Raw genomic sequence first — 11,542 nt, 5'->3', positions numbered from 1 at the left:
TATGAATATGTTAAGTTTAGAGCCCGTTTTCATTAATATTACTTATAATAAGGCATTTAAAAGATATTCTGTTTCTGCAGAAACTTTAATACAATTATTATAATAGACACTTTAATACAATTATTATAATATATATATTAATATATATATATATATATATATATATATGTTGAGTTGATAAATAATGTTAAAAACATATATATATATATATATATACATATATATATAAATGTATATATGTTTTTAACATTATTCATCAACTCAACAACAAAATTTAAGTATTCGGAAAATCTTCAGATAATTATTATATATTTGTTTGATATTATTATATATTTTGATGTATAAATGTAACTATATTTTACACATTTGTAATATTTATATAAGTATATAATATATTACATGCATACACAATCTATCAGACGGACGTTCGGAACAATATACTGAGATTGTTTGAATTACTGCATGATTTATTCAAATCATTGTTTAAAAAAATTTTCATTTATATAACTATTATTACTTTGCATAATGTTAGCCTAAAGAGTAATAATATGTTTTTTTTAAATACAAATATTGATTACATATATATCAATTTTGTATTTTGTATTTAAAAAATATTATATAAATTTAAAATAAATATAATTGCAATGAAAATTTGTACGCTTTTATATTTTTAATCAATACATTTATCCTATAAAGATAATTGTAATGTTATTTAATATTACTATTTAATTGCATTATTTGACAACAAAACTTTTATTTTTTGTTTTCTAAATTTAGAAGTAATTTTAGCTCCGAAATAATAAATTTGGTAAATTTAATTAAAATAGAAACTATTTTATTTTTCATTGTTTTTCAAAATTATTATTTTGTCTTCTAATTTTTTTATTTATTAGATAACAATAACTATATTATAAAAAGCCTTATCTCTGTAATTTAAATTATTTCTTGTAATATGACAAAATATAAATAGGCAAAATGATGAAATTTCTATTTTAATAATAATAGAGCAAACGAGAGAGACGCATATATATGACAATGCAAATATCTCCAAGCGACATTAAAAGAAAAAAAATTGCGTCAGACACGCATATTGAACAGCATCATGACTTTCGCTCATTATTCCTGGTAGGGTCAACTCACAGTGGACTATTCACTCCGTTTCATATGTATTTATGGGATATAAGTAAGAGTGTTGAGCGTGACCGCCACGTCATGAATATGCTGAATGTTTCTTCTTACTGCGCAGAAGCACAAATGAAATCACAGACGTGCACATGTTACGCAGAACCCGACTGTAAAACAAACTATGATAATGTAATAATGCTTAATGCTAATTCGTACGTATAAAAAAAGAATTAATCTTTCAAAAGAAACTTTTCTTCATTTAAATAAACATTTTATTTAACGCTGACATTATATAATATATTACATGTTTATTAACAGAAATCTTAGCTAATTATGTAATAGACAAATAATTAAAAAGAGAGAGAACTATCTAAAAATAAAATAATTTTTAATATTACAATAAAAATGAAATATTTGCTTTCTTTAATCTTTTAATTTTTTTATTTATTGAAACTAAATGTAAACAAAAAGCCTTATCTCTATAATCATCATTAAATTTTATAATATCAAAAAAACACAAAAAAATATAAGTTTCACAGAAATTTTTATATTAAAATTAGCCCAATATTATTTTATAATAATATTTTCTTATAATTTATAAATTTTTATAAAAACTTAATAAAATAGTAATGTAAAAATTAAAAAAAGAAATTAATGTAAAATAATTTTTATTATTACTTTCGTTCTCATGGGACATCTGGTTTCGACGTTACTGTTCTGATCCCCTCTACCTAAGGATGTTTTTAGATACTTACAGTTCTCACACGATATAATGCCAGTCTCAGCCGGTGCCTCGTGTAGATCGGTGATTTATAGTTGATTTTAGTGATTAACAAATTTTTTTTCAACAAATCATCTATAAACGTAAGTATAGTATAAAATAAAACAACAAAGTAGTAGAATCCAATAATTTTTAAATTTATAAAGTATAAAATATATATATATGCGCTGAAATTATTTTTTCAGATAAGAATATTTGAAAACTAATTTATTTTACTATAAGAAAATGACGTTATTATTACATCATATCATCTAATATTGCATCTTTTATTTTATTACTTTTTGCATTATTGCTGTTACTTCGAATAAACGATTCTACATTAATTAATTTAACTGAATAAATAAAAAGAAAGAGAAGTGGTAAATACATGATTTTTTATTATACGCATTAATTAATGTGTAATATTGATCACATAGCATTTGTAGTAATCGTTTTGTAATTTGATCTAACAGGGTTAACATTTTACAACAAATATTAATAATCTTCTCTCGTAAGGGAAAGTTTATATGCAATATAGTCTGGATATAAAATTAGCGCTTTAGTCAATATTGCAGATAAGTCGTGCTACATCTGAAATGATTGCCTACTGTGCAGATAATTTATAAATAAAATCGCATTTCTCTTTCTCTTTCTCTCATAAGTATGCATTAGTTCCATGCATATAAGTTGCATCAAGGACTGTATAATTTTTGCTGGCTAATAGATAGTGTGTACATGCTACATAAAATAAAAGAATATTTATAATTTAACAGAATTTTAATTTAATTTATCGAGATAATATTATGAGAAAAAAAAATTAATAAAATAAGTTTTAAATTAATAAAATTAAAATATGTATTATGAAAAGAACGTAATCAAAGTTCTCTTATGGGAAATATATATTTTTAATAAGTCAAGAAATATGTGTGCGATGTATGAAAAATATGAAAAAAAATGTTGCTCTCAAAGAGAGCTTTGTATACTTCATAGAACAACGATGAAATGTAGAATAATAGTCTACTATTATTTTCTCGTTTGTTCTAGCGAATGAGTCATGTACTACGCGCATAATCTTATGATGAGTTGAGTACAATAGTTTGAAGAAAGTAAAATTCTAAGCACTTGATTTCGTTTGTAATTATTCTTTTCGACACTACAATTTTGAGATATTGCAATTTTTTAGATATTGTTTTGCACATGCATGTCAATAAATGTGTAGGAGACACCAAACTAGATCAGTATATTTATAATAAAATATATTGCAATAGCTTTTATAATATTGTAATATATGTATATTGCATCGATTGTGTTCTGTTTTTTATTAATTTGCCGATCGCACACATAGATACATTAAAAAAAAGATGGAGTAAATGTAATCAGGCTATTATATCAGTAGCGGTACCAAAGTACACATCTGAATTTACACAGACTAGATAACGAGTTAAATAACAAGTTTGACTCATCGGTTGCCAAAGGTACGAAGATCTCTGCTCATTGCTTACGTTTACAATATTCAACTGTGACATAACGAATATATTTATCGTTATTTACTTAAAATTTTAAAAGATACAAAACGTATAACTAAGCATATTATTTAATTTAATTTAGATTTGCATTTTTGTACTTGATATGATTTCGTTAAATATTATAAATTTTTATGTCTCATTATTATTGTCATTGAATCAATTATATGTATGTAATATGTATATGGATGTCAACAAAAAATGGTACAAATCAAATTTTGAAACATAAATTATTGTAAAGAGATACGCAATCTTTCCATACACATTAAATCACCCAGGTAGAACAAAAAGTTACAATAATAATTCAAAATAACAAAAAAATGATCGAAAAATGAGTTTTTGTAGTCATATTCTCGTTATTTTGACGTCATTTGACATTATTTTGGTATTATCGTGACTTTCTGTTCTACTTGGACAGATTGTATAATTTAATTTAGTAATTATTTATTTATCAAATAATTATAAGTTTGATGTATGCCATTTTTTAAACCAGCAATCTAAATATAGTTTGATATATTTGTTTATTTTGCAGAGAGAATGGCGGATGCAAATAAATCCACGCCAAATTCAGCTCCTCGTCTGGAGGTAATAGACCGGGTGAAAAATATTCCGGTGGTTCATTCGGCGATCGAGAAAACAGGTTCTACATATGCTTACGTTAAGGATTCCCATCATTTGGTAAATTGGGCGCTGAGTTCTGCCGAAGCAGGATTGCATTATGCAACCGCAACGGCAGTGCCGCTTACAGCCCCTTTGGCCAAGAAATTCGAAGGACAAATCAGCGCCGTTGACCAGAAGCTATGCCAGGGATTAGACATTGTCGAACAAAAAGTTCCAATCGTAAAGAAACCGCCTCAGCAGGTAACGTTAAAGGAAACCTGCCCTCTCTTTTAATTAGCGTAACGTTTGGCAGCTGCATAAACGTCTGAGTTTATATTTTAAATCCAATAGCAAAATATATTTATTATACGTATATATAATTTAATTTTATTGTATTTAAAAAATATTTTTTTGAAAAGATTAATAAAAAAATAGAATATAAAAATAAATATAGTAAAAATAGAAATAATGAATTTGTATAAAAGGATTTTTAATTTATTCATAATACTTGTTTAATTAATTTGTGAAATTAATAATTATAGTATGACATTTGTATTTGCAGATTTACGACGCCGCAAAGGCAGTTATGAGCAGTTCCTTACAACCAACCATTGAAAAACTGAACGTGGCAAAGGAGTCAGCCACGCAACAGGCATCTACGCTGAAGGAAATCAGTATAGCTAAGGCAAACGAGCTCCTAAATACACAATGCGGTAACATGGCTGTACAAGGCATTGACAACACCAGTGTACTTGTCAATCGTTTATTAGATCATTATTTCCCGCCGGTAGAAGGAGAGGAGAATCTGCCAAGTATGTTCTTAAGGATCACAAAATTTCTTTTTTACTGTATTAAACTATTAGACCGGTATTGTTCTTAACGACGATAACGACGATAACGATGATAATTATTTTTGCAGGTCCAATCTCAGCAGAAGAAAACAAAGTACTTCACGCGGTGCAAACAATCGGTCAGCTATCGACCAAAACTGCTAATCGCGTTTATCATTCCGTTGCTGCGCAATTAAAAACAATAAAGAAAGAAGATGTGGCGACATACATATCCAGCGTAGTGTCTATTCTTCATCTCACGCACTTCTTGAACCTTGGACAGAAGCAGGCGGATGACAACCAGCCAAACAGTCCAACAGAGAAAAAGGACGAGGAAAAGAAATAAACTCAAAGTCCGTTTAGTTTGTTTCCATCATCGCAATTTGATATACAATTTATCAATTCAGTTATGCACTTTCACAAAATTTTCAAATATTTGCAGAAACGCAAAATAATACGAAAAGTAGTTTATATTCAAAAATTTAATGTCTTATACATATATTTATTTTAAAGTTCTTTAATATTTTTGCTAAAAAGTTATATTAAAATTGTATAAAATACACCAAAATAGAAAAAAGAAATAATATTTATAAGCAATATTGCAAAACTGGAACGTTGTGACAAATGAATTGATTTGTTAGGTCTTGTACGTAAATTCTATAATAGATATAAATCACATGAGTCTGTCAATTAAATACGAAAAATAAAAATCTTTTTATAAGCAATATTGCAATATTGTAACGAATGAATTGATTTGTTAGCTCTTTCAAAAATGTTTCTACGTCTTTATATTCTATAATATACGTAATCACATGACTCTGTGGTTAAATAATATAGTTATCTTACTAATATTTTTTATGTAAAAGTTTTTGATGCAATTGCGACATCTTGCTGATTTGGAGCTGTTTTTAGAGAAAACAAAAATTCTTTCAATGTTATTCTTTAATACATAACATACAAACGTAGTTTAAACATCACAAAAGATCACGTTAAAAGATTACTATAAATATTTATAAAGAATACAAAATAGGCAGGTATATATTTTGTAAAATATAGCATTTAAAATATAATTTTGAAAAAAATTATAAGTATCTGTTTTATTCTATTTAATCTGAAAAGTATTAAATAAGAAATCCAGTTGAAAGATTAAAGAAGATTAACAAAAAATTCAAGCTTGTTTGTAAAAAAAAAAATAAAAAATAGAAGATAATTCTTTAGTAATTCTTTTTAGATAATTTTAAATAATAGAAATTTAAAGCAAAACTTAATTTTTTCATCTATATTAGATTGATTAGAATGACAATAAAAATAATAAAATTGAAACGTTTAAAATTATTACTTTTCATATTTTATTTTGCAGAAAATAGTTTATTCAAATATAATGTTGAATTAAATAATAAAAATTCAAGTAATGTTTTCAAGATTTATGCTTTCTTTTAATTAAAAATAAATAAAAACCGGTAAGTTTGTGAACATAATAAACGCTTGAGATGAATGAATTGTTCATTTTGCTCCAAGAGACCAGTTTTGGATCAATATATGCCTTTGTAGACTGCCTCAGTCGTCAGTTTACCGACACACGATTGCTCCGAAGTGAAACTACATCCAGAAACTTGACAACAGCGGCGTAATCTCGTGGTAGAGAACCACATCTCTATATCGGGTGGGTGAAAAATGACAGCAAGCAAGCAGACTTCACTTGTGTAAAAGTGTATAAAAAATTGTGCTTGCGCTTAATCGCAGTAAACAAATTTCGTAGTGAAATGAATCAGAGATCAAGGTACAACAGCTGCAGCGCTTGAGAGGGAGTAGCGAGAGGGAGAGGTGAGAAGGGCAAGAAGGGAAGCGTACAAAGCCATAGGTCAGCTTAAAGGGAATCTTGCATCCAGTCGCAGAGATTGTTAGTCAGGTAAGTGTCAACCGATCGGTTTCCTTTGTTGAGCCATATCGAGCGGACCACCTGTCAATTCGCGTCCATGACATTGATCTTGAGGACGTACGTTTCTATAACTGTCTCACACGTTGCCATCGATCGGGCGCACAACAATGAGACGTAGTAAGTCGCGCGCATTTCTACAACGCCCGCTGATGCTTTGTGCTCCAATCACGTCGTGATATTATTTTTGCTCAGTGTGTGTATAGGTATATATATGTGTTTAAATGTGTCCTTCTTTCTTTTCGTTTTTTCCTTTAGCAAACATTGTGCATGAATTTCAATTCGTGGTATAAGCTTTGGGTAGAATGTGTTAACGAATGGTTATACTCCAAATTATTGCTGAGTCGCGCTTAAAGTAATGTCACAATGATATGCATTATGATGCAACATTAACGGTGAGAAATGTCTTATTTTAACTATACAATTCAATTACATTTGTGCATACATGTGAACGCGCGATACTGTTCTTCTATTGGTAAATTGTTTTGTTTTTTTATATATGTCTAATAGACTCTTCAAGTCCGTACTGTAATGTATTATATTTTCGTAAACAATTTATATAAAATAAAATCTAAAAATAAAACGTAAATAAAACTTAAATGCTTTTTTATATTTTCTCTTAGTCTCTATTTCTGACAAAATAAAAAAAGGATTTTATTTTAAAAAATATTTTATTTTAATAAATAATTTCCATATTATAATATGTTTCTTATTATATTTAATAGATTAATGTTAAAATGTTAAAAACTTAAAAGAAAAAATTATATATAAAATTTTTATTTGAAAATTATTTAAACATTGAAAATTTGTAGGGTGTATAAAAGATATGAAGATATTAGATATATTTTTGTTATATGTGGTATGCAGAATAATTCACGAAAAAAATGAGATATTTTATCCCTTGTCATATTCCTGTCTCTGAGAATAAAATACTTTTTATTCAGACTTTAATCTCATTTTTTTTATTACAGGTTTACTGTCACAGAGATCATTTTTTATCCATGAAAGAGAGATCTCAGTTTGATAATAACCATGGAAACAGAACTCCCAGATCAATTTTATCGAATTCAAGCTGTCGATCGCGCGCGTAAAATACCTAGTGTTAATTATTTGTGGGATAAATCCACAGAGATGTACGAACGTGTAAAAGGCACGAATACTTTTTTAAATTGGGCCTTTGTCACTTTTGAAAGTGTGGTGAATACAATGATAGAAAAGTCTTTGCCAGTCGCTAGATTGATGGAGAAACCGATTTATACCCTGGATAAAACATTATGCCAGGGTATTGATTTTGTTGAAGTAAAGCTACCTATCATTAAAGAAGACCCTAAACAGGTAATGTATATATTCTTTTTATCCGTAATATAATTATCAATATATTTTTTATCTTGTATATTTTTTTTTACAGATTTTAAATCGCACCAAATCTATTGTATCTAAACGTCTCCGTCCCGCGGTTAAAACTTTTACCGATCTAAAACAGGAAACTAAACAAAGAGTGAGAGTTATGACTTTACTTACGTATTACAGAGTTCATTATTTACGTGTTTACAGTTGGCAACAAGCAGACAAGGTCATGTCAACTGAAACAGGTATCAATATTTTAAAGACTGTCGAAAATACTACTGACTTTGCTGAAATTATGCTAAACAAGTACTTACCTCCGCCAGAGGAAGAAAATCATATCAATACAGGTAATATATGTATATATTTTTTTCTATTTTTTAATGTGATTATTTTAAAATTTCCAAAAATGTGCAATTTATATAAAATAATATTGCAATTATTGATATTAGATATATAATTTATATATATTTATATTTAAAATATATAATAAATATAATTTTTAAGAAGTATAAAAAAATATCATATTGCAATAAAAAGAAATAGTACATATAATACGATAAAATGCGATTTTTTAATAAGATGCTTTATAAAGATTTAAGCCAGTCAATGTCAATCGCAATTAACTTTACAAAATATTGTGCATTAAAATAATTAATTAGTCTGAAAAATATATTTTTTGTTTAAAAATTATAATCTATAGTTACAGAGAAATTATGTAGCGAACACGCTAAACTTCATCACACGATGGAAAGACTGTCCGAATTCAGTAACCGAGCATGGCGACGTATTTACTATGCAATGATGGAAAGGGTGCAACATATGTATAAAATAGAGATACTCATCTTGGTATTACATGCGCTTGTGGTCATCCAGGCAATCAAGTTCTTGGAGTCGGTAGTGAATTTGATTTTTAAATTATTCAGCGACTGCATCTTTTCGTATTAGAGGCACGCTCTAGTCTGTAATAATCACGTATGCAACAGCACTTAAGAAATGAGACTATTTTTATCACTTTTACAAAAGTTACGTCCGACATGGGATATTTTACTTGCAAACTGCGAATTTTACTTAATACGGTGCCATGAAACACGTGACCATTCGTGGAATAATTTCACGGTTCAGAATAGAGTAAAAAGAAGCGGTGCCTTCTCAACCATGATATACGACACCGTTTCTCATAATATTCTGTATTTGCATATTTCCAACATTTTATATACTTAACTCCGACTGCTGTTAAAAGAAAAAAATCGATTTATTTTTAAGAAAAACATAAATCTCGAGAAATATATACACATATAGACAAATTTTATAAAGATAGACCCTCATAATATACAGAATGTTCTAATGCATTTTTTATGTTGCAAATACTAAAGTGTAAACTCATTGTATAATAACAAAATGAAAGTTTAATCCCATTAATTTATTCAATTTCAACTATCGATTCTGATTTTTAAATACTTAAAAACCAATGGTTTATTGTTTATTCAATTCCAACTATCAATTTTTATTTTAAGTATTTAAAAACCAATGGTGTGTGTACAAATTGAAGCAAATAACCAAAAAAAATCTATTAACTATTTCATGAATTTTGTTATAAAACGGTATTTTAATTTAAGATTTATTACTCCGAGATATTGAATCGATAAAAAAAAACGTTGTACAACATCCTGTATATTTTTAATCTGTATCGTGTTTCAAATACGCGATGAAAAAAAATTTTATATACATATTATATTTAACTACTATATGTTACACATTTAAATATTTAATCTAGTTAATAATGAAAAAAATATCATATTTTAGTAATGCTGGTCAAGTTGTTATTATATTGTATATTCGCAGGGACGAATCATCAAAATGATTATCGCTGTTCTTATTTTGAGAATGTAGCACGATATTTTCTAAAGATTTGTCCATGTTTTTACATAAATAATTACGCTTCTCATACCCTGTTATATATCATGTGATTACAGGCATACGTACTCGAAGAGCGTAATATTTGCATATGACAGATTAATATTTTATTTCTACTATGTTTTTTTATTCAGATTTTGTGAGTGTGTGAAAATTTGTGTTTCTTTTTACAAAAATAGATTATTTAGTGAGACGTGATAATTCATCTTAACAGAATCGATTGCAAGAAAGAGAATGAATAACAACCTCTTTATACACATATAGCTAAGACAAATATTAGTAGCCTGACAAAATGCAATGTGTGTCCAGTGTTAATTGCAAATGTCGAATAAAAAGAAAAGTTGAAAATTAATATTTTAGACTGTGATGAAAAGAAACAATTGTAATTTATGCTCTTTTTATACGTCAAATAACTTTACCTTGATTTTTTGACAAATCTAATAAATTGAACATAAATACGTATAAGATTTCACATTTGGCATAGTATAATAATAGGTATAAAAATATAAATATAGTACAAAATATATATATATAATATATATTTTAATGCAATATATATATATATATATATATATATATATTGCATTAAAATGAATAATTATATAATAGAGCGCGAAAGTTCGTAAAGTTTGATAATGATAAAGCTGATTGAAGCTAAAGTATTTATTAGCAAATGTTCAGCTATTTTGTAATTTTTCTTTTATAGATGTGAGAGACACACGCATGTACGTAACTTAAGCCATTCTACTCTCTGATGGTTTAAGAGACGTATATATTATTTTGATAATGCCAATAGTAAAGTAGCTTGGAAAGGGGATTGTTTTTGGCGCAAAAGCAAACTTTCCGCTCTCTAACAAAACGATAAATAACTCATAAACGAACAGATTGCACGTAATTATATATTAATAATAATACGAGAATTATTTTTGTTCTTATATTTTCTTCTCTGTACTTACTACTGCATTTGTATACTCCATAAAAAATGTGCATTAAAGATATTATACTGCCATTAAGAAATATGTATCTTCTACCTATAATATTCTTCCGTATGTAACCTCTATTAATCCTGTTTTCGACGCTCGTGCTTAAGTTGCCAGTGCAGTCAATCTCAAGATCGTTAAGACGAAATAGACGTAAATAGCCGACGTAAAATCCGACTGGCCGCTTTTTTTTTAAACGAGCCATTTCTCAGAAGAAGAGTCTGGCTCGAGCCAGAGAGATAAGGGGGTTGCCAGGGCATTGGAGAAACGAGAGTATATTTTTCTGATGTCAGTGTCGGAGCATTTATCACGTTCCCTCTCTCTTGCGACGACCTGTGGAAAACGGGAATGAAGCGATGTGATGGGATCGCATATATGCGGAGCGTCCGGTAAACTTGCGGTTGCGGGAAGATATGCGCGCGTGAAGCGGAATCCCGACGAGGCCAGGCGGGGCTCACACCGATTTCTTCGTAGTCGTTTCACACTTAATCCCGGTTGCAACCGAAGGCTCGGAGGAATATGATCAA

At 28.2% G+C, this 11,542-nt stretch overlaps 2 protein-coding genes across 8 annotated transcripts; both read left to right on the top strand.

Moving 5' to 3' along the window:
* The first annotated feature begins 1,855 nt into the window (after window positions 1–1,855).
* On the top strand, window positions 1,856–5,903 carry LOC140666073 (lipid storage droplets surface-binding protein 2-like). 3 transcript variants are annotated; one of them, XM_072892842.1, is made up of 5 exons: window positions 1,930–1,989; window positions 2,930–2,967; window positions 3,941–4,269; window positions 4,571–4,820; window positions 4,928–5,903. In XM_072892842.1, exons 2-5 carry the CDS (start codon window positions 2,940–2,942, stop codon window positions 5,182–5,184), a joined length of 864 nt encoding a protein of 287 aa, XP_072748943.1. In that variant the 5' UTR covers window positions 1,930–1,989; window positions 2,930–2,939; the 3' UTR covers window positions 5,185–5,903. The 3 variants fall into 3 exon arrangements, with proteins under 3 accessions (XP_072748944.1, XP_072748943.1, XP_072748945.1); XM_072892843.1 differs by lacking the exon at window positions 2,930–2,967 and having other exon boundaries at window positions 1,856–1,989; XM_072892844.1 differs by lacking the exons at window positions 1,930–1,989; window positions 2,930–2,967 and adding an exon at window positions 3,222–3,360.
* A 525-nt stretch (window positions 5,904–6,428) lies between these two features.
* On the top strand, window positions 6,429–11,052 carry LOC140665584 (lipid storage droplets surface-binding protein 2-like). Of its 5 annotated transcripts, none has more exons than XM_072891865.1 (4): window positions 6,429–6,747; window positions 7,746–8,109; window positions 8,183–8,468; window positions 8,822–11,052. In XM_072891865.1, exons 2-4 carry the CDS (start codon window positions 7,807–7,809, stop codon window positions 9,064–9,066), a joined length of 834 nt encoding a protein of 277 aa, XP_072747966.1. In that variant the 5' UTR covers window positions 6,429–6,747; window positions 7,746–7,806; the 3' UTR covers window positions 9,067–11,052. The 5 variants fall into 5 exon arrangements, with proteins under 5 accessions (XP_072747966.1, XP_072747969.1, XP_072747968.1 ...); XM_072891868.1 differs by lacking the exon at window positions 6,429–6,747 and adding an exon at window positions 6,768–6,894; XM_072891867.1 differs by lacking the exon at window positions 6,429–6,747 and adding an exon at window positions 6,824–6,970.
* Window positions 11,053–11,542: the final 490 nt, after the last annotated feature.

This window comes from Anoplolepis gracilipes, chromosome 5, assembly GCF_047496725.1.
Source record: "Anoplolepis gracilipes chromosome 5, ASM4749672v1, whole genome shotgun sequence".
Classification (NCBI taxonomy): domain Eukaryota; kingdom Metazoa; phylum Arthropoda; class Insecta; order Hymenoptera; family Formicidae; genus Anoplolepis; species Anoplolepis gracilipes.
This window is presented reverse-complemented; position numbering and strand designations above follow the sequence as displayed.